Source organism: Simochromis diagramma, unplaced genomic scaffold, assembly GCF_900408965.1.
Source record: "Simochromis diagramma unplaced genomic scaffold, fSimDia1.1 OVJJ01000822.1, whole genome shotgun sequence".
NCBI classification, from domain to species: Eukaryota; Metazoa; Chordata; class Actinopteri; order Cichliformes; family Cichlidae; genus Simochromis; species Simochromis diagramma.
The window spans coordinates 4,683,633-4,707,011 of record NW_024387520.1 but is presented as its reverse complement, the minus strand read 5'-3'; the positions used below and the strand labels follow the sequence as shown (position 1 = coordinate 4,707,011).

The 23,379-nt window shown below is 40.4% G+C and overlaps 1 protein-coding gene across 1 annotated transcript in view; it reads left to right on the top strand.

Moving 5' to 3' along the window:
- The window catches only part of adgrv1 (adhesion G protein-coupled receptor V1), a 141,532-nt gene that overhangs the window by 21,995 nt on the left and 96,158 nt on the right, over positions 1-23,379 (top strand). Inside the window, 41 exon segments of the mRNA XM_040019073.1 lie at positions 158-284; positions 897-1,082; positions 1,265-1,445; positions 1,779-1,942; positions 2,027-2,150; positions 2,248-2,508; positions 3,743-3,869; positions 4,057-4,280; positions 4,453-5,181; positions 7,919-8,292; positions 9,012-9,182; positions 9,985-10,165; positions 10,393-10,586; positions 10,689-10,818; positions 11,102-11,182; positions 11,693-11,832; positions 11,918-12,283; positions 12,452-12,695; positions 12,787-13,002; positions 13,097-13,312; positions 13,416-13,660; positions 13,777-13,958; positions 14,061-14,556; positions 14,697-15,003; positions 15,170-15,379; positions 15,796-15,926; positions 16,055-16,154; positions 16,275-16,454; positions 16,590-16,753; positions 17,019-17,106; positions 18,079-18,157; positions 18,241-18,379; positions 18,539-18,680; positions 20,490-20,755; positions 20,967-21,142; positions 21,254-21,381; positions 21,523-21,704; positions 21,809-21,955; positions 22,054-22,134; positions 22,269-22,533; positions 23,211-23,333. Of these exon segments, the coding sequence (XP_039875007.1) occupies positions 158-284; positions 897-1,082; positions 1,265-1,445; positions 1,779-1,942; positions 2,027-2,150; positions 2,248-2,508; positions 3,743-3,869; positions 4,057-4,280; positions 4,453-5,181; positions 7,919-8,292; positions 9,012-9,182; positions 9,985-10,165; positions 10,393-10,586; positions 10,689-10,818; positions 11,102-11,182; positions 11,693-11,832; positions 11,918-12,283; positions 12,452-12,695; positions 12,787-13,002; positions 13,097-13,312; positions 13,416-13,660; positions 13,777-13,958; positions 14,061-14,556; positions 14,697-15,003; positions 15,170-15,379; positions 15,796-15,926; positions 16,055-16,154; positions 16,275-16,454; positions 16,590-16,753; positions 17,019-17,106; positions 18,079-18,157; positions 18,241-18,379; positions 18,539-18,680; positions 20,490-20,755; positions 20,967-21,142; positions 21,254-21,381; positions 21,523-21,704; positions 21,809-21,955; positions 22,054-22,134; positions 22,269-22,533; positions 23,211-23,333 (8,267 nt within the window).

Here is a 23,379-nt window from a genome sequence, read left to right as displayed (position 1 = left end):
GTGACACATACCTGCCCTAAAGCAGCTCCATGTTAATGCCATTACATCCTCATTAAAGAGGATGTAATGGCATGTCTTTTTTTCTTGTTCTTTTGTGTTTAGTTATAATAATAATAGTGTATGTGCTTATATATGCATTTCTGTGTGCACGTCTCAGGAGTAACGTTGAAAATCAGATCCTGAAAGCCGGCTTCACCAGCCGAGAGATTATCATCATGGAGAATGACGATCCGGGGGGAGTCTTTGAGTTCTCCCCGTTATCCAGAGGTCCATGGGTTATCAATGTAAGCCACAGTTTTAAAGCTGCCTCAAAAAGAAATAGGGTTTATTTCCATTAGTATGTGTAGTATCTGACCTTGGATGTGGCCCAAACTGTTGCACATTCAGTCAAAGACCTCTTACTGCTTATAAATTTCAAATCTGTATGTTATTATTTTGCTTTTTTGAGTCAAAATTGGTATAGCTACGCTTGACAATTTTTAGAATTTACTGGTCAGTTTAGGTGTTTTTTGACTCACGACTGACTCACAATAACTGACAATTACTCTAACCTAGTGATAGGACTTTGAAATAATTCCCTAATGTGTGTTACACATGTAGAGTTGATAATTTAGCTTTTTTCTGTGCATTGTGACGTTAGAAATAGAAATTCATCTTTTGTAGCAGCTTTATTACCATGAAATAGTAGTCAAATGCAGGTGTTGCTGATTTCATTAAGTAAAGGTCTCTACCTGAATACAACCTTTATAATAATAATAACAGTAATAACAGTAATAATAATAATAATTTCAGAATGGTTGCTGTGAAAATGTATTTTTGAAAAATGAGTTGACTTAAAGGTTCAACTGAATATATTCTTAGCTTCTTTGCTCTGAAGCTTGTCTCTTCTAACCTAGGAGGGTGAGGCGGTTGAACTGCATGTGGTCAGAGCCCAGGGACAGCTTCTGAAACAGCTGATACGATATGCTGTTATGCCCTCGGGCAACAATGAATTCTACGGTGCTACGGGCATTCTGGAGTTTAAACCCGGAGAGAGAGAGGTGGTGGTGGCGCTGGTGGCACGGCCTGATGGGGTGCCAGAGGTAAGAAATGGCAAGATATTAATATTTACTTATTTATTTTCTGCATTTTACACAGTGCTGCAGTGTAATTCAAATGCATTATCCTTCCTACTTTCCCATTTAATAAGCTATGAAGTTAATGTTTTAAAACTTTTTCAGTGTGATTACTGTTTTTGTTTATTTTGTTATGTGTGTGCGTACAGCTGGACGAGACTTTTTCTGTGGTACTTAGCAGCCACAGCACTCCACCTAGTCGTCTTGGCAACCACCGGGAGGTCAACATCACCGTTCGGAAAAACGATGACCCCTACGGAGTCATTGAGTTCAGCCAGTCGGGACTGACAGTGGCCATCAATGAGAGCAAAGGAGACGAGACGCACCAGGGTAACTTGAAGTAGCAGTCCTTTAGATAATAGTAATACTTTTCCAGGTCAAGTGGTACCTCATTGACACTTAAAATGGATCTAAGAGGAGTGAATCACAGAAAATTAGAGTGTCCAACTTTCATGTGATTGTTAAGGAAAACAAAGGCTGTCTGTGTTTTTGTGTAAAACATGAGGACATGTTAAAGTAGTTCCTCTAGTGAATGGCCTGTATCACCTGTATTTGCTATAAATAAACATGTGTACAGCTAAAATCAAATGTAGTTTATCTATGAGAAAAAAAACCATTCAATTTCTAAATGGATCATGTCTGTTTGCCCCGTTTCTCCTTCAGCTTCGTACCCCGTGATGAGGAACAGGGGTCACTTTGGCAAAGTGTCAGTTTTGTGGGTCTTGGAGCCAGCACTGTCCGGAGACGTCCGCCCCGTTCAAGGAAGAATCACCTTCGAAGAGGGGGAGTACCTGAAAAATCTCACTCTCTTCTCTGTACCTGATGAGGTAAAATGTAAACTAAACCTTAAAGAGCACATCATCCACAGCTGAGTTAGTTTTCTTTGTTTAAATTTTTATTTTTTTTTTAAGATTCCAGAAGAAATGGAGAATTTCACCATCACGCTGTTAAATGCGACAGGTGGAGCAAGACTGGGAAACATAGTCAGTTCCAACTTATGGATTAATAAGAATGATGACCCCATTTATTTCTCAGGTAAAGATTTTAATTATATAATAATACACGTGTTTTCCAGCTTGTCCTCCCTCTCTGACATCCTTCCCTTTCCTTCATTTTCGCACGCTCATCTTAGAACCTGTCGCTGTGCGGCTTCAAGAAGGCGGTGTGGCCAACTTTACAGTTGTGAGGGCAGGATGGGCAGACTTCGTGGCCACAGTGATGTACCGAGTAGAGTACAATGATGCATCGCCAGATGACCTCTTCTTGCTAAGTAATGACACAGTGCTGGTATATGCTGTGGGTGAATGGACGAAGAACATCTCTGTGGCTGTAAAAGATGACGACATACCGGAGACCGATGAGCCTTTTTACATCGTTCTCTACAACGCCACTGGTACGTAGGTGCTTGTTTTCTTAAAAAAGTGATGAGAACAAAAATGTAGCAATATGCATTACAATGATATATGTGTTTATGGCAGGTAATATATGCTTATATAGCATTTCTTTATAATGTAAATGTCATTCTTTCTTTCTTGTAATAAAGACGGTTTTTTTGCTATTGGTTAAGAGTAAACCATATTTTTCATGTATTTTCTTTTGGTTACCTGCCTTTGGACAAGAGGAAGGTACATCCTCTCCAGTACACGCTGGACAGGTCATTAGTCTGTTGCAAATTGATCAGTGACCGATTCTATCTATAACTTAAAATACAATTAACTCTGAACCAATAAAGAAACACACTTTTTTTACACTTCGGATAATAAAAATATCTGCATTTCTACTCAAAGTCAGTTGTCTTTATCATTTTCTTTCAATGTGGCTCAAATGAATCAAGCAATTCATCTGAAATTAACATCTTCTGCTCTGTTTATTATTTCTGTCTGTATCCTGTACGTACTAAGAGATGCAGCAGAGGTATTTAGCAGTGTCTGTGATAAGACTAAAGGCTCTCATGGTCCTATATTGTTTTTCATGGATGGGAACGGTAGGCCAGTGGGACAAAACAGGAACTTAATAACCAAACTCCAGACGGTCTGAGAGACAAAGGCAAACATTCCTTTGGCGTCTTTCTGTTTACTGATTGACATGGAGTAGAATCAAGAAAGGGTTAGCCTCTTCTTTATATCGGAGGGCTGTGCTGGCATGGATTGTGCTAAAAGTCAATAATCCCAATGTTAGAAGTAAGCTAAACTCATACTGGCGTCTTCACACTCTTTACCTTGTCTGCTTAATCACAAACAGATTTGCATGCTTGTTTCAGGGTACTCGTTGTCCGGCAACTTGAAGTATGTGCTTGTGAGAGGATATTGCACTTCTGGTGCTGCTATAGCTGCACTTTTTTCCATATTTTTAAACTTTCAAATACAATAGTTCTGGTTTAGTTCTTGGTGATATTCACTTTAAGTCATCTGCAGAGAGAATCCTTTGTTTGGAATTTAGCTTATTCACAAACATCCACCTTATCCTCCTAGGCTTGGTTACCATAGTAATAGCGCGCTATGTTAATGAGACAGCCTCCTCCTATTGCGTGAAATTTAACATGGCAGTAACAATATGGCCAGCACTCTATGTGTCTGCCTTTCCTTAATTATCTGATTCCAGCGTCAATAATGTGCATGTGTCCACAGGTGATGCAGTTGTGTATGGAGCAGCCACAGCTACTGTGGTGATTGAGGCCAATGATGATGCCAATGGGATTTTCTCCTTGGAACCTGTAGAAAAACCAGTTGAAGAGGGAAAAACCAATCATTTTTAGTGAGTAACATTTGGTTAATATTACTTCACTTGAAATATCTTGTGTTTTTTTATTTGTATTTAATTCATGATTCTCTCAAAAACAGTAGTTTATAATCTCCAAGTACTATCAAAACGCTAGAGTTGATATTTTAGACAATTACCTATTTTCTGTTACTGAAATATTTTCTCTTTTTTTTTTCCTCAGTGTACTACGTGCGAGAGGCCGTTTTGGGAATATTACAGTATTCTGGCAGCTGTTTGCCAACGATTCTTTAACTCCTCTGGAAGAAAACCAGGAATTTACAAACACAAGTGGATCAGTCACCTTCACTACAGGGGAAAAGACCAAGCCTATTGTCCTGGAAGCCATCTCTGATAAACTTCCAGAGTTCAATGAGTTCTACATCCTCAGGCTGGTAAATATCTCAGGTGAGTTTAAAAGAAAAGCATAAAATAAAACTGATATAAGACGCATAAGACAGATATGAGAAGAAATTTCACAAAGCAGAGAGAAAATGAGATGAAATTATTTTTCTTGAATCATCAGTAACTGCAGATTTAATTTTCGTTTGGAAAACTCTGACACCATTATTTCTCTAAGGCGGTTACCCCGGCGAGGGCGGACGACTGGCTAAGAGTGCTCTAAATGCCTCTGTTTTCATCCCGTTCAATGATGACCCATTTGGTGTCTTTGCCATTGCTGAGGACAACATGGACCAAGAAGTAGCTGAAGATGTTCTCTCTGAAGATGATATGGCTGATGTGACTTCTTTCACCATCCTCCGTAAGCAGGGCACTTTTGGTGATGTAAGGGTGTCCTGGGAAATTGTTTCTGGTCACTTCCCACAGGGCCTTCCTCGGATGGATGATCTGCTCCTGGTAGCTTCCTTTCCAGATGAGGTAGAGCTCAGGCCTCATGCAAGGAGACACCACTCAGCCACAGACACTTGGTTTTTCTCCGGGCTTCCTGGAGCTTATGGTACCATCTCACCTGACGATGGGCCTGCAGCCATTAGCAACTTCACCTTTTCTGCTTGGCTTTTACCCAGACTAGATACTGACGGCTTCATAGCGTCCAAAGGAACAAATGGAAGCTTGTACTATGGAGTGAAGGTCCACACCAATGAGTCTCATGTCACTGTGATGCTATATTATACAGTAATAGGTTCAAACAGTACCCAAGTGGCCCGGGCCTCTGCAGAAAAGTTTTCTGCAGATACATGGCTACATGTCATCATAACAGTTGATGATGGGATTATTGAATTCTTCTTGGATGGCAGACCTATTCCTGGGGGACTGAAAAGCATCAAAGGAGAGGGCATCAGTGACGGTAAGCTTCATTGTTCATTCCATTTATTTTCAATTTCTTTGACACATTTCTTGCAAAGGTAAAATCACTCTTTATAAATAGCTCATACAATCACTGTAGGTAAATTACAAAAAGCTCTAACTCACCAAAAAACTATTTGATTCATGTGTCAAAATGAAAGTCAGTGAATCAGTAAGAAGTTGTTTAGCATTGTGAGACCAGGATACCCAACTGTATTGCCTATCATAGTTAATATTCTTCAGATGGTGATTTAAAGAATACAAGATTTGACATTGTGCTTTTCAAAGCAAACCAGCAGTTAGTATCTGCATTACTATATTACATTAACAAACTAGCAAACAGTACTGGGACCACCTGTTGCTCCACATATTTTCATCATCCTCACATCTAATGTTGTCTTGTGAGGTGTAACAGTGGAAGGAACTGCATGCATGCCATAACCATCCTCTGCATCCTTCTGCATCTTTTCATCCTTACTCCTCTCCTTTTCCATGCCTGTTGCTGCTAAGAGTAAAGCTATTCAAATGATAAAAAAAGATAAGATATTTACAACAATAAGAAATCGAACTGAATCTTGAAGAGAAAGGCTCTTTCCGATCTGGACAAGTAACAGACTGTTCAATTGTCATTTAAGAGTTGTAAAAAAGTTTTAGTTTTCAGTGTCAAAATGTTGTCCAAGGTCCAAACTGTGTAGGAAACAGTTTTCAAATTGTTCAGAGTCTTAAGTTCTTACATGAAGATAAAAGGCATGTGCACCTTCACATGCTCTGCTGCTTCCTCATTGTTCAGGAGTACTGTACTGGGACTTCCCAGTGCTTGAGTGACCACTTACCCTCAGCAGTGCTGCACATTGTTACTGCTGAAGGGAATCGGTTGGCATCTTCTTTTCTTCCTATTCTCTCTAATTAATGGGCACAATAGCCGGTATTTGACCAAAAGCTCCCATAGGGGAAATATTCTGACGCCTCTGTGGCTTACTCCAGTCACAGTGGATTTATCCATAATCATCAGTTGTGTTGTGCCATTGTTTTCTTCTGGTAACTCAACCTATGCATGGAGTGCTTCGTGTCAGGGCTTTGTACTTGGTCACTGTAGCAGATTTCCTGCATTTGTCTCACTTTGTGCAAGTTCACAAAGTGATAGGCGCATGAGGTGTGAGTGTATAAATGAGTAATGAGAAAGAGCTAGACCTAGGCATTTGTATACCTTAATCAAGATTCTGTTTCTGGTCCCTGGAGTAATGACCCTTATTACGTTACTGGTACACAACACCGCAAAGGAGGCTCAATAATCAGTGTGAAAATGATGCAAGTAGTATTCAATTGCTTTGATCTCACCAAGTCTTAAGTTAAATATGTTTGTGTTAAATAACACACAATTGCACTGGACTAAAAAAAAAAAAGGTCTGTGGCTATGGCTGTGACTGGTAAATCAGACAAACAATATGACAACATGACAAACACTGTAAATGAGAGATTCTAGGAAATATTACTAGCATTTACAGTACTGTGTATTTTCCCCCTTCCTGGTGATTTTTGTTTTTGTATTTGTCACATTTACATGTATCATCAAACAAGATTTTAAATCAGACAGAGACAAACAAAGATAACCAGAGCAGCTTTTAAGTGATGATTTAATTGCTAAATGGATTAAAGCTATCCTTCCTATTTGGCCAAATGTGAAATAGTAATTCTCCCTCCTCTTATTAAATTATGAATTAACTTCAAAGGCTGAGTTCAATTTCACTAGCCACATATCATGCTACAAAGTAAAAAAATAAATAAAATAAAGCTGAGAAACAGAAAAGTCATTGATCTCTATAAGTCTCAAAAGGGTTACAAAGCCAGTTTTAAGACTTTTTAGGATTCCAGTGAACAACAGAGAGTCCCATTATCCACAAATGGAGAAAACTCGGAACAGTTTTGACCAAAAGGTCACAAAATAACCCTGAACAACATCTAAAGAACTGCAGGCCTCACTTGTCTCAGATAAGGTAAGAGTTCATGATTCAACAATCAAAAATGGGCAAAAATGGCATCCATGCAAGAGTCCCAGGGCTTAACCACTGCTGACCAAAATGAAAGCAAATGCTCATCTCGCACTTTCCAAAAAAGCATCTTGGTGATCCAAGACTTCAGGGAAAATATTCTGTAGACTGGTGAGTCAAAAGTTGAACTTTTGTGAGGTTTGAGTCCTGTTACATATGTGTAAAACTATCACAGCATTTCATAAAAACTACAATTAGGTTATACAGCAGGACAATAATTTGGATAATCTGAAACACACTTGCAAGTCTGTCTTTGAATGGCTAAAAATAAAAAAAGCCAAAAAAACAAAGCAAAAAGAAGGTTTTGTAGTGGCCTAGTAAAAGTCTCAACTTGAACCCAATTGAGATGCTTTAGCATGAACACGCTCATAAACCCTCCAATGTGCCTGACCTAAAAGAATTCTGTAAAGACGAATGAGACAATCATTGGTAATCCATATTTTACAGGAATGTAAAAGACTCATTACTCAGCCTGGTTTTCTTGATCTAATATAAAAAATCTGTTCTGCTCCGAAACATGTAAATGAGACAAAGATGCAAAAAAAGAAAGAAATCATGAAGGGAAGTAATTTCACAAAACCTGTTCAATGTATATGATCATGTCACATCATTATGACATCAAATTAATTATGCATTAAACATTAAAAAATATTGTTCAGTGTTTTTTGGGTCATTTTTTTTCTACCCCAGGACCTGCTTCAATGTTCATTGGGTCAGATCTCGAGGGTAAACAGCGTTACACTGGCCTTCTCCAGGATGTCCGCTTGTACCACACTAAGCTGAACCGCAGCCATATCCACGAGCTCCACACTCAGCCCCCTAAAGCAGACCTGCGTATCATCTCTGGTTACCTACGATACCAGCAGGACGAGAGGCAGAAGTCATTTGTGGTGGAGGCGAGAGATGACACTGAGGAGGAAGGAGAGGAGGTATTCTACCTACAGTTGGTTGCAGTGCGCGGTGGAGCACGCCTCCCCCTCCCCAGACCCACTGCAATTTTGCGAGTCTTGAAGAGTGACAATGCCAATGGGCTTTTTGGATTCACTGGGTCCTGCATACCTGATGTAAGTGTCTGTTGTTATCAATAGTCAAGCTGCTTCATGAAAGTCTTTCAAGCAATTAAACAAGAAAGTAAATCAGACTACTAAATAAATTATGTGGTTTGCATGACCACAGTGTCATTAATATTGTGCTTAATGTCATCACTCACTTGTCTCTACACAGTAAACATATGCATAGAAGCAGATGTAATGTAAACCCATTTGATTGTCAGCCCCTGTCCTGCTGAATTTTTTATTAGTCTCCATGCTCGGCTGCAGAGAGAGCATGCTTTCTCTTAGTAGCAGGATTGGATGAGTGGGCTCTCGTCTTGGGTCATATCAGGTAGAGTGACATCTGGTGAGGCAACAGCAGGTCTGTCGGTGAGGGCATTCCTATAGTAGAGGATCAGGAGTTCCTTTGCTAGAAATGAGAGATCTTGTTCCCTATTTCAATCAATATAACAGGTGGCAGAGCTGCTGATGGCATTCCATCAGAACCAGTGCGTCTCCATTACTGTATCTCCTACCGCTAGAAAATTAAAAGCAAAGGAACATGTGGGCTATCAAATGATCGCACTCTAAATCACATTATTAGTATGCTGGAATTATATTGGGCTGTAGTTAGTAAGGCTAGCGCATTTGAATCTAACAAATTGTAATAAGTGACGAAGATGCATTTAGTATTGATCAAGTCCTCCTTTGGTTCTGAATTCATTCATGTTTTTATTTCTTTGTCCCCAAAGACCACCGCAGAGGGCTCCACTATATCTTGTGTGATTGAGCGTATGAGGGGATTGCTGGACCATGTTTATGTCAACTACACTGTAACCCAACTGGACAGCGACACACCGGCCAATCAAGATTTTCTTAATGCAACCGGAGCTGTGCTTTTCACGCCTGGAGAGCCTTCTCAGGTTTGTGCGAGAGCTGGGGAAAGCCCTTCTGAATTTATGCAGGATGACAAAGACTGTAGTCACTCACTGCGTACAATCAAATGTTAAAGCAGCTACCGATTGCTGTCTTTCAGATTCACCCATTTGTAGTGTTTATTGATAACCAGCCCCGCCTAGTGGTTGGTTGGTTGGTTGCAGATTTTTGGATAAAATAACAGGTGTTGGCTGAAACTGACCACTTGGAAGTGGCATAAATATAGATTATTTTCAAAAGTGTAATGCAATCTAAAAATACCATATCATACCACTTAATTTATAAAGCATTATAAAAAAATTACAGGACTGACCAGTACCACCAGTGCTGTACAATAACACCAAACATAAAAGAAATACAAAAGAGCTGTGGAAGTTAAACCATAAAAGAATACATCCACTAAGAGACTTAAAAACAATTAAAAGGATTTTAAATTAATTTATAAATGAACTGGAAGCTGGTGAAGCGAGCAATGGAGGCCTACTAATTCCAATAAAAACTGCATTGCTTTAACTGAGATGATGTTATAAAATGATGTATTAATATTTGAAGGTTGCATTTGGAGAGAAGAGGGTTGATTTTTTAACAGCAGTCTCAACTGGAAACATGCGGGATTTTACCGCTGTGTTCAAATGAGAGTCGAACTTTAGAGCAGAATCCAATTTCAAACCTGAATTTGTAATAATCAATTTCTTATATGGGGCTGGAGAGGAAAGGTGGACAAAGGTGCCACTGGGTCTAAACAACATGACTTTTGTCAAATTTAGCTTTTGTTCATCTTTCTGTTAGGTACTGAACCTGCTGGTGTTGGATGATAACCTCCCAGAGCTTGCAGAGTCCTTTCGGGTTGTGCTGGTGTCTGCAGAGTCCGGTGATGGGAAGCCAGGCTCGACCCCCACAAGTGGAGCAAGCATTGACCCCAATAACTCTGTTAACACCATCACTGTCACAGCTAGTGACCATCCCTATGGTATTTACTACCATTCCCCAAAAACAACACTATTTTTCTCTCAGTGTTGCTTAGTGTATAAGCACAAGTATGTTTATTTTGCTGCAAGTGGTTTATTAGGGAGCTAAAATATTAGTACAATTTTCCCTCTTCTTGTCTCTGTCTTACTACTTTCATCATGCCGTTTGCCTCCTTCCTATTACATCCTCCTTACTGCTGTCACTAAACACATGAACATCCTTATGCAGGGCTGCTGCAGTTTCAGCCCACTCCTCCAGGAGAGGGTTTGATCTCTCCAGCGTTGGAACCTGCTCACATCACTGTAAACGAAGAAGATGGAGAGATTAGCTTGCTGGTGGCCAGAGCTCAAGGCATTTTGGGTAGGATCATGGTGGGATATAGAACAACCCCCTTCACAGCATCCAGCCCTGAAGACTATGAGGTTGGTTTCACTGATGATGTATTGATGAACAAGCAAATAGGTGAAGGGAAAATATGTTTTGGCTGCTCACTGGTTTCCAATTTTTCCATATGCTCCTGGCAGGACTCAGAGGGCATGTTGGACTTTCTTCCAGGGGAAAGGTTAAAGTTCATAAATGTCACCATCATAGACAATCCTGTCCCTGAACTGGAAAAGATTTTTAGAGTGGAGCTCTACAATGCAGATGGAGGAGGTGGGAATTCTTAGCTGTATGATCAGCATGTTTTTTTTCTCAGTTTTTATCTTAAGTAGCTCTTTATTGCACATCTTTCTTAGCTGTCTTTACCTTTTTTATTTAGAACTGAACTGACCCTGTATTCTGCACTACTGTTTTTCTGTATTCTATGTGTGGTCCCCTCCTGTGTGTTTCCCAATACCTTCACATGTGGCTGCCAACCTACGCTCCTTCCCATTCGCCCTTCAATCTTTACTCTTCTGATGTGACACTTCCCTGATCCTCATGTTTGATCCATCAGTGGATCATTTTCTGCATAGTGAAGGGAGTGGTAGTGGGGAGAGTGACTATCAATTGCTCCTTCTGTCCTATCGCCACCATGGTAAGTAGCCCCCTCCTTTTCCCCTTCAAACTGCTTCTAGTCTCTGCTCCTTCTTCCCCACAATGGTCTGCGATTCATATACACACTCATACATTTGCAAGCGTGTGTGTGTGTGCATATACATGTTTGCTATAATGTGTGTGGTATTTACATTAAGCTGTGAGCCTCTGTGAGAAGGAGCTCAGGGAGATTTATGTGGGAAAAGCAAACACCCTTTCATGGAGCAAGAAAATGAAAGTAGTTAATGTGAGCTGTTACATACCACTACCACATACTGTGAAGTAATCTCCACATAATGTATATAGCTTGTATTTTTAATCTGATGCTCTTCGGGATACTAGTAATATTAATATTACTTTATTAACTGGTAAGGAGACTTGTATTATCATTGGTCTGTTTTAACTGCTTGATTGATACTTTTTTCATTTCATTCGCTTTAGGATCAAACTCCTAAAATGCAACCAGAATGGATTAATTGTTAGTAAAATACATTTGATATTTTCTGTGCAGCCAGCTTGGGAGTTGCATCTCGCATTGCAGTCACCATTGCAGCATCTGATGATGCCCATGGAGTGTTTCAGTTTAGTCCTGAGTCGCTGTCTGTTAATGGGACAGAGCCAGAGGATGGGCATAGTTCTGTGCTTCTGAAGGTCAGTGTACAACACTATTGAAAAATTAGGACCTTCCCAGTGATTGTTTATCTTATGTTCTTTGTTCTCATTTTTTCTTTCCCAGGTGGATAGGTCCTTTGGTGACCTTTCCAATGTAACTGTGTACTGGGAAGCTGATCCCAGTTCTGAGGGGGAGCTTCTTAGCAGGTTTGGAAACATCACCTTTGGTGTAGGCCAGACTTCACAGAACATCATCGTCACTGTGGTCGAGGATGAGATGCCCGAGTTGGACAAGAGCTTCACTGTGTCCTTGGTTAAAGTGTCACATGGTCGTCTGGGTGTCAGGACATCTGCTAATCTGACTGTGCTCGCCAGCGATGATCCATATGGTGTTTTTGTATTCGCTAATGCATCAAAGTCGGTTCGACTTCCTGAAGCTGACTCAACTGTCTCCCTCGCCATCCAGCGACAGAGAGGCCTGATGGGTCAGGTGTGATCTGCAGAAGATTTAGAAACTTAATAGAAACCATAGAAAATAAATCCAGTTAAGCTTCTGTTTTTTTGACTTTTAAATATATAAATAGCTTGGATTGACAGATTTCAACTTGTGGTATCATGTATCAAATTATATATTGTTTTCCGTTTTTATTTCATCTAGGTGCGAGTCACATATGGGACACTAAATGAGAAAGACCCAGAACCCTACAGGACCCCTGGGGTTGGCCGAGCCACTGAGGGGCGGGATTTTATTCCTCTGCTCGATTCTGTTGTATTCTTGGCCAATCAGAGTGAAGCAAACATCACCCTCAGAGTTTTGGATGATGAAAATCCAGAAAGGGATGAGTCGGTGTTTGTGAAGTTAATCAGTGCTCATCTCATCAGAGGAGAACAGGGGAGGCTTGGTAAGATGAAGACATGGAAAAAATACTTAACATATGATATTATATGATATGATATGATATGATATGATATGATATGATATGATTCTTTCAGTTTCCAATTCCCCTTCTCTGGGTGCCAGGAGTAATATTGTAGCTCAGGTGATAGTGGAGGCCAGTGATGATGCTTTTGGAATCCTCCAGCTGTCAGCATCTGCTGTCAGTGTGGCTGAACACTACGTTGGGCCCATAATCAACGTCACCCGTGTTGGGGGCATTTTTGCTGATGTATCTGTAAAGTTCAGAGCAGTGCCTTTGACCGCTAGAGTCAGTAAGTATGACTGTAGAGGTGACTCTTTCTCTCTACAGTATGCGTGTGAGCAACAAGGCTTGTCATTGTGTTTTCAACATGTTTAACTTTGTAGGTGAAGACTACAGCGTAGCCTCAACTGATGTTGTCCTCCTAGAAGGGGAGTCCAGTAAATCAGTACCAATCTATGTTATTAATGATGTGATCCCTGAGTTGGAGGAGACTTTCCTCATTGAGCTCATCAACCAGACGACAGGAGGAGCTCTTCTGGGAGAGGTTACACGTGCCATCATCACCATACTGCCTTCCGATGACCCTTTTGGTGCCTTTGGTTAGTAGCCCATATACAGGATCATTTTAACCTTTCTTTCTATTCACAGTTTGTCATTGTTTACCAACTTCTTCCCCCCCTTTTTCTTTTAAAATCTATCTAGTCTTCAAGGCTATTCCAGTTACAATAGAGGAGCCAGACACTGACTCTACTGTTGTCACATTACCTATTGTGCGTAATGCTGGCACTATTGGCACAGTGACAGTTAAATGGCAGGCCACTGTCAATGGTAAACTGGCAGTAGGGGACATTAGGCCCACATCAGGAGAGGTAACGTTTGCTCCTGGAGACACCATGAAGACACTCAGTGTGGAGATTCTAGCTGACGATGTACCTGAAATTACTGAGGTAAGAAGCTGTGGGTGGAAATGTCATTGTGAATTATGTCAAATGATACATTATTAGAAGTATTTTTTATTACTTATTATTTGTTATCTTTGTCACTTTCTTTCTGTTTTTTCTAGACAATTAAGGTAGAACTAATTGATGCCAGTAATGGAGGAAACTTGGGAGCTGATACATCTGTTAATATAATCGTGCCTGCCAATGATAACCCGTATGGAACAGTGTACTTTGAACACTCTACGTACCGCGTCCAGGAGCCACTTGAGGGAGTTTATAGAGCCAATATCACTGTTCGTAGGAGGTATTTTTTTTATTTTATGATTTCTGTGTCACTACATTCACATTGAATAAGCTATTCCTCTCTGCTGTCGTTCTGTTGTCATCACCGTTGTCTTTATTACAGGGATGGTCACTTTGGTCGCTTGGAGATCATGTACAGCACCTCTGAGATTGACATTGTTGGCATGGCTCAGGATAAAGGCCAGAATCTGTCTATGTACTACAACGTTCCAAAACCAGGCGTTCCAGCTGCTGCACTCCTTAAGACATTTAACCTCACCGGTCAGAGAGACCTCCTGGCTGCATGTGCTGCTGCTTGTCTGAGAGAGCGTGCATGCCAGGCCTTCTCTCTGTCATCAAGTGGGACCCCATCTTGCACTTGGGTGCCATCAGGGGCTGACCAATTGACCTCTCAGTCCCAAGTTATGACTTATGTAAAAAACATGACTGCAGCTGCTGTCTTGTTCAGTTCCCAGGCTGTGGCAGGAAGTGATTACACCCCTGTGACGGCTCAAAGAGCCTTCATGGATGATGGATCAGTGGTTGCAAACCTCACAGTCCTGATTTTGACCGATTCTTTCCCTGAAATGGATGAGAGCTTCTCCATTCAGATATTAAAGGTAAAAATCAATCATATGCTGTATGTTTATTCTACATTAATGATGGTTTAACTTCTTTGGAATAAATTCTGTATTTGCTGTCATTAGAGTTTTATGGGAAACTGTAAAAATTAAACCTCTTTATCATGTGTTGTCTGAAGGTCGAGCTAATAAATTTGACCGTACCACAGAAGAACGTGCCCTCAGTTGGTCAACCGGACAAAGCAGTAGTCACTATAGGGGTGAATGGAGATGCATTTGGGGTATTTTTGATCTACAGCCTCAGTCCCAACACCACTAATCAGGGGCTCTATCTAGAAGTTCGAGAGGAGCCTATGGTTGTGCCTCTGGTTATAGAGAGGAGAGGAGGGAATCTGGGTACAGTCACTGTAGAATGGAGCTTTGTTGGAGGAGAGGCTTCACCAGATGCCGACTTTATGGGGACTGGAGGAACTCTGGTCTTTGATGGTATGTGCATTACTCAACAATGAGTAATAGTTTTAGGACAGCTTTCTATTAAATGGGTATCCAGTGGTTCAGTGTCAGGTCCTTATCAGACCTAATAATCTGGTGGATTAGAAGAACATCTAACACTTAGGCTATGTGGCTTGTCTTTTTTCCTGTCTGTCTGCAGGTTCTTTAAAGAAGACAGTAGAGATCGTAATCAGAGATGATGCTGTACCCGAGGACAATGAGAGCCTAATGATTGGACTTGTAAATACGGCTGGAGGAAGTCGAATCCTGCCCAGCTCTGACACTGTAACCATTGTGATACTGGCCAATGACAACGTGGCTGGGATAGTAGGATTCCATTCAGGCTCCCGCTCTGTCGTCGCCAGAGAAGGTGGATGGCTGTGTTTTGTAATTTGCAAATGTGCTTCAATATTTTCTTTATGGTGTGTGTACCATGTCCGCCTCATATTAATATTTATATTTATTTAGGAATCAGAGAGTACACAGCATGCTGCCGGTTTTCTGTTTATATATTGACTTTGTTAGAAATGTGATCAACTGAGATTTCCATACAACTAAAACAAGTATAATAATATTCAATTCAGAAGTCCATAAATCTAACCATGTTCAAAAAATACAAGAAATACATCTATAAGATAAATGCATGTTTCAGACTGATTTGAAATTTAAAGTTTCTCATTTGTGGCTTGCATTGAATTTACTTAGCATATAATTTAAAAAAAAAAAAGGTTACACTCAGGTTACACTTGATTGCAAACGTTAGAGACATTATGTTTTACCTTACAGGCGAAAAGCTGTCCCTCTTAGTGTTGAGAACAGCTCCAGGTCTGGGTAATGTTACTGTGGATTGGACTATACAAGGGCCGCTTGTACACCGAACCTTCACCCAAACCTCAGGAACCCTGTTCTTTACCAAGGTAAATAGTTTTGTGGCAGAATCATAGTCAACCATGTTTATTTCACAGTTAAAGCACAAATGTGTAATTACCATCTGTAATTTGGCACCTCGAGGAGTAATTGTATGTTCTGTGAATGTGTTTTATAGGGAGAATTGAATGATACCATAGTCCTTCAGCTTCTTGATGATGCCACACCAGAGAACAAAGATGAATACAGAGTTTCATTGTCCAACATACAAACCTTTGGTAACAAACTCCACTTAGTATCTATTTGATTGATAATTGTGTGGCGTATCTTTGTGTGCAAACTATAAATACCAAAAATAACTCTTCCCTGCAGACTTAATCAAACTGACTTCTACACAGGTGTTGTGGTGACGGGCCATGCTGCCCTTGATGCTCAAGGCAGTGAGGCAGTGATTACTGTGGACACCAGCGATAAGCCCTATGGCCTGCTGACTATTGCGCCAACATCCCTTAGAGTGACCACAGAGGAACGAGAACAGATTATAAAGATCTACATCAACAGAGAGTTTGGAGCCTCTGGTCAGTGGTTCAACTATGAATTTAAAAAAAAAGGAGAAACATTCTAACAAATTAATTCCTGTATACCTCTTAAAGTTTTGTATCCACTTTTATCATTTAGTTTATTACAGATAAACCTTATTTTTGTGTGTACAGGGGCAGTGAATATCACCTATGAGGTTATAAGAGGTTCTGTGCAAAACCTATCCCAGTTAGAAGGGGCTCTAGCTGAGCCGGGACAAGACTTCATCTCCGGTACCGGTTACGTAATTCTTCAGGAGGGACAGACTTCTGTTGCCATCCCTGTTACCATACTGGAGGTAAAACCTGTGACTGCCTTCCATAATGCGACATTTCCATTTATCAAACTTGACAGCACTGTTTTATAACTCACCACTGTGAAATCTTCCCACTGTGCCTCAGTGTATATACCCTTTGAACTTTCTTCTCATTGTTATTAGGTGTATGTGCAGAATGTTTGCGATGCTGAACTGGCTCGACAAGATGATAAAATAAGATCTTGTTCACTTTTTTTGGAGCAGATTAGTTTTGATTTGTAAGTTCACATTTTTTTTGTTTTATTAGGATGACATCCCAGAGTTGCAGGAATTCTTCCTGGTCAACATAACATCAGCAGTGCTCATCACGACCCTCGCAACTGTTCCCCAGCTAGGTATGGAAAACTGTGAGAGTGCTCCAGTCACTGCTGAGTTTTAGTTATGTTAACTTATCCTTAACTTTGACCATAAAACAAAATGTTATAACTTCTTTGTCAAATTACATTAAAAAAAGTTTTGCTGTTTTGTTTCTTTTAGATTTTACCGCTCTTGTCCAAAATATCATTTGCGTAATTTCACAAAATCCCTCTTTTCTTTTCCATAATTTCTCTTGCTCTGTCTGATGAGTAGAGGTTGTGTATTGCACATTGTCAGGTAAAAATAAAATGCTCACAATGCCCAAAATCTAATAGTAACTGATGCACAATAATAGTGTATGGTACATTGAATCTCAACATTATAGTTATTTTTAAAATGCACCATGAAAGAGCTTGGTAGTTATTGCTACTGCTTCTGCATAATCCAAACCTCAGGCCAATTTATGAATGAGTAAGTTTAGAAAGTGATGACTTGACAGAATACTACAGGCAGAATAGCACTTGGAGGTTCTCAGAATACTATCAGCCTTCTGCCTGGAGACGCAGCTCTTTTGGCAGCAATCATTATGTGGGTTGGATGGTGAGATTGATGCTTTCCATGATTGAGGAAGCCTGGGGATTTGGAGGGAGCCGAGTAGCCCTGTGTGGTGAGGAAAGAGAAAGCCAAACTAAACCCGTAGCTGGCCTCCCAGTGTCTTGGCCACAGAGTCAATGGGAAATGACTCTTCAAGAGGTCATAAATCAGTCCACCCAAAAGACTTAGCTCCTCAGACTCACAAGGCACTTACAAGAGGTGATTCTTAGCTATAATCCTTCTCTTAAATGTAGCATGACAGAAGATAGATCTTCTACTGCTTTCTCAATACACTCTTTTGCTCTTGGTGCTTGCGCTGTAGTTACAGGCGAAAGAAATCACTGCTATTTACCACGGTAAACATGACAACCTTAAGGTCGTCATTCATTCCGTCTGTGATGTGGTGTCTTTCCCAGACACACAGGGTCTGGTGGCAGAAGTCAGCATTGCTGCTAATGATGGAATCAGAGGAGTCATTGAATGGACAAACACTGTGTAAGACAAGCATCCAGAAATAACTCAGATGTTTTGTAGATGTTTTGTAGATGCTCTAATAAAAAATGTGTTTTGGTTTTCAGGTTTGAAGTGAATGAAACAATAGGGTCTCTGACTCTAGTTGCCTACAGGAATAAGGGAACACATGGAAATGTTTCTCTTTCCTTCTTCGCTCAGAACCTGGAAGCTCAAAAGGAGCTGGACTACAATACAAGTGAAATGGTAAGCACAGCATCAGCAACCTGGAGAAATATTTGAGTATTAACAAGGACAAAATTTATTGAAATTGTAATATCTTTAATTGCCTTTCATCTAAAAGCGATTCTCAATTCTGAACAAGATGAACAAGTTTTTAAACTAAGGTGCCCTCTCTCCACCAAGGTGATCCATTTTGCTGATGGTGAAAGGTATAAGTTTGTAGAAGTGCAGATTACCGATGATGCTATTCCAGAGGGTGCTGAGAGATTCCAGCTCATCCTGTCCAAGCCTTCTCCCGGGCTGCAGCTGGGCACCAATACCACGGGTATGTAAAATAAAATGCTGTGATTTTTTTTTTTTTTAACTCAGCAGCCTAAGGCAGCCTAAGGCAGCTTATAGGCCATATTCAATTAAAAAGTCAAGACTTTCAGTTTAAAATTTGATATAAAAGTTTAAACCATGACAATAGCTAATACTTGTTACTGATTTGATGGCAGGATTTACAGAAATTGTACAATTTTAAAAATGTGTATCAGGCCATCTCAAGTCAGTGAATAGTTTTATATTGAAAATGGTGACTATACCAACATCTTCAAGCATTTAATATTGCAGTTAACTGGTAAGTATTTGTTAAAGTCACTACAAATAAGCTTCAAATAAGCTTATTAAGCTTAAAGTTATTTACAGTGCATTAGATATAGAAATATATACTAAAGACACCTGGTTTGGTATTATTATTATTCTTTTTAATATCTATTAAATCAATACATGTCCATGCTACAGTTTTGTTTGGTCTGTTTGTGTTGCTGGTAAATTGATGTACTTAGTGCACTCATATGTAGAAAAAACATTGTGCCTGTTGCTAGGCTTTTGCTAGGCGATGTTATGGCGTCATAGTAAATCAACGTTTGTGAATATAAATGAGATGTTCTTGTTGTTAACTTGAAATGATTTTCATAACATGTTATTGTGCATAAATGCTAAAAACAGGTCATTTTAGTCAATACTTGGGTTGCAGTCACGTGGTTCTGATGACGTGCGGAGGCAGCGCGATTTTTGAGTGGAGGGCGAAAGTAAACATGGAGGACACTGTGGAGAGTCAGGAGAGCAGCTATTGTGCAACTTTAGACCCCGTTTCTCGGGAGAGATATAAACAGATAGTTAAAAAATATATCGGACGTGATCCGTATTCTTTGAAAATGTCCGAATACACCACAGAAGTAAAGGATTTGCCTACTATCGACGCTGTGGATATCACCAACTACTTGGTCCTCCAGACTTCTTACTACACTAGGCAGCAAATGAAAGCTTTCAAGAGTCTGGAGGCGTACAATTTTTTTGTCAGCGGGTGGGTCCACAACCTTGGAACAAAACGTCTCCGTGATGGATACAGTTTGGTGTTTGCAAGGGTGAGTGTTTGTTCTTATATTGCTTTATCTTAAACACGCTAACAGTTAGCGTTAGCGGCTTTAACGTCAACAAACATGCCAAATCCTTAGGACTTCGTTAGAGTGACAATTGTTTGTTTCAAGGTAAACCATTCTCAGAGGTCTAACGAGACACCTCTGAAGACTTGGGTAATTGCAAAGGAGGATGGAGAAGTGATTGCAAAGCACTTGGGCAGCCTATAGTCCCAATCAAGTCAATATTAGACTACTAACTTAAAAGCACTAAGTAAACGAGAATTTAACGACAACATAATGCTAATAAGTTCGTTTGCAAACATAACATTACCTCTGACGAAGTGGTCGCTGCAGACACGGGCATTGGCAGACTCTGCTCCTCCCGACTGTAAACGTAAATTTAAAATCCATTTTTTCCTACGTTTTTCGGTTAGAATTTTCCATTTTTCTCCTCTTCGTTGGGCTATTTTTGGTACCCTAAAATACCGTTTATCAGTTTCTCGGGTCGACCTACTGGAGCATCCGTAAACACAACAGGACAAAGGCATTTTGCGTACTGTCTGTCTGTGATTTTGCGCTGATCTTTTTCACTTCCGCCCTCCAGTCAATAGTAGGTGGCTTGGTAACATGATGACATCATCATGTCCGATAGATAAGAATCTTCGAGGCTCTAAGATGTGCCTGTGTGCCAGATTTGATCAATATAATACTACTTGTTTCTTTTCTTATAGCAACTGTAACTATACTGGCCAGTGATGATGGACATGGTGTAATTTCATTTAACACCACCAAGCATTTCCTGTTGAGAGAGCCCACCTCTCTGTCAGGGCTGAGTGAGAGTGTGGCCAACCTATATGTGGTTCGAAACCCAGAGGAAGGCACATTTGGCACCGTATCTGTTCAGTTTACCATCACTGATGCCAACGGCACCCAAGCGGAGGGCGATTTGATACCTACACACGGGTTTGTGGTCCTGGAGGATGGAGTCAGATTTAAGGTGAACAAAATGAGATTTTTACAGCATACAAACTGATGCGTTAGAAAACATCCATACACGTGTGTCAGTTTTCCTTTTATTTTCCATTCCAAGCCTTAAAATTGCACCTTATAGTAGTCATCTGTAATCACAATAATTATCAATTTATCATTTCAGAATTGTGTGGTGTGCGTTTTCTGATTAATGATGACTCACATTTGTGCTGTTTCAGATGCTGGAGATTAGCGTAATGCTTGATGCTGAACCTGAAGGGAATGAAACCTTCAGAGTGACCCTGTCAAGCCCAACAGGAGGTGCAAGGCTCGGTGACCAGCTCCAAACTCTCATCACCGTCCTGGAGAACTTAGCTCCTTCTGGCCTGTTTCGAATTGGACCTTCTCTCAACAGGTCTGAGCACAGATGCATTAAAACCATCATAAACTTTGAAAAGATGTTTCTGAGTGTGCTCAGACACTCTTTTATATACCTAGTCCTCTTCATTTTGTGTTATCTGTACAGAACTAGCACTGAAATTGTTGCAGAGGAAGGTGGCAGAGCGGTCTTCCTCACTGTGTCTCGCAGTAATGGTTTGGAGTCAGCAGTCAGTGTGGAATGGGAGATTCAGTCTGGCACAGCTGTTGCCTCAGGTCAGACCAATAAAAGTTTAAATTTTAAGCCACCGCAACCTACCAAAGTCTCTTAAATTCCTCTCTTTTCTATTCTGGCTCCTTTATTTTGTTCCATTGTTTGTTATTTTTTTATGATTCCTTCTTTCTCTTTTCTTTAAGGGGGTTACGTGCCAGTCATAGGCGTGTATCAGACCTTTGAAGACAGTCCAACCTCTGCTTGGTGCTCACTTCCTGAGGGACCTTCCTTGCTGGCTGTGAGGCTAGATATGAGGCCCACTGTCGGATCCTCTCACACCTTGGCCACTTTGTATCGATGGCAGGGTGTTTTCGTGCCAGTAGAGGTATGTTAGCAGCACTGTATCTAAAACAGCGTGGTGGTCCTGGTACAATTAAGCAGCACCTCCATTGTTAGCTTAAAAATCTCTTTGTCTTTTTGTTGTTACAGTCTGTTACGATTCAGGACCCAGGCAGATGTGTTGGGTTTGCAATAAATGGTTCTACCTACATAGGCATTACACATAGTGGCCTTCCTTTCTCCCCTGCTGCCAACCTCAGCATCTTTAAATTGCAGAAGGATCTCAATATCACATTGGTAATTCTGAACCCAATAATAATACAACATTTCTATCAAGTTTTCTTACATTACTATAACACTTCTTGCATTATTTCTGCATAATTTGATTTCTTTAGGAACAAGTCTTGGGTGTTGAAGCCCTGGATGTGAAACACTTCTCCACTGAAGGCAGAGATTATCTGATAGCGTCAAGCCAGGTGACGATGACCACTGAAACAGACTTAATTATTTACTTTAATGTCAAAATTATTACAAATATGCAGATGCTCCTCGTGTAAGGTATTCAGAACCTTTTATGACTGAAATTACTTTCATCTCCTTGATGCTGCAGATTTTCATTTGGACTGGAGGCTCTTTTACGCTTCACCAGACTCTTGACTTCAAACAGGACATCCTCAGTGCAACTACGTTAACTCGTGCAGACACTCCCTACTTGCTGGTGTGCATAGACAGACAGAATGCGAGCTGCTTCCTGCTTCGGTGGACCAGTGGCAGATTTCAGAATCCACAGCCTCTCCCGCTTTCTGGCAGAGCAAGTCAGGTGGAGAAAATCAACAGAAGAACTGAGGAAATTCTTCTGTTGGTTGCTGTTGAAGGTGATCTTTCTTGGTTTGGCATGAAATGTGTGAATGGTGCAAGTTTTATTTTGAATTTAAATTCAGGTATATCCATATTTGAAGATAGGTGACCAGAAAAATTAAGCAGAATTGGAATGAAATACACATAAATTCCTAAAACACTGGCGCAGAGATTGCATATTTACCACATTTAATCAAGTGCGTGTAATCTGCAGTATGCCAAAATGATGGTTTGGTTTTTGAAGCAATGAGATGCCATTTTTTCTGGTTGTAGTGTTTGTGTGTATTGGGCAGCGGTTAGATCTTGGTTAGCTTAGTACAAACAAACTGCTGATACTCCAGAAGGAAAACAGAAATATTTGTATCTATTACATTGTTCTGTTGTCTCAGTTAAGTTTGCAAAATTTACCATGTCGACTAGGCCATGTATTTATACTATGCTCTGTATATTTTGACGAGACATAATCCTTCAGAGTCTAAAAAAAGCGCAGAGTGTTTTTGGTTCAGACCCCTTGTGGGTTTATGGGGAATGCCTTAGTGTGGAGCGGAGCAGAGCCACACATTGGCCCAGAGTTTGTAATTTGTCAGTCCTGGGTGTGTCACCGAGGCCAGTGGTTTCTTTTTACACAAACATGCTATTCTAGTGTGAAATAACTTAAGTCTGTATTTGTTTTCATGTGCCTGTATTTTTTCAGGTCCGTTTCCATCCTGTGAGGTGTTACAATGGAGCTCAGAGCAGGCTTCACCACAACTCCATCAGTCTATTCCTCACCCTGGCCTCACATCTATTCATTCCTTCACTGATCCTTCTGGAATCGGTAAGCACAACTGTCACAAACTGCCGTGTGATGATACAGTGTTGTC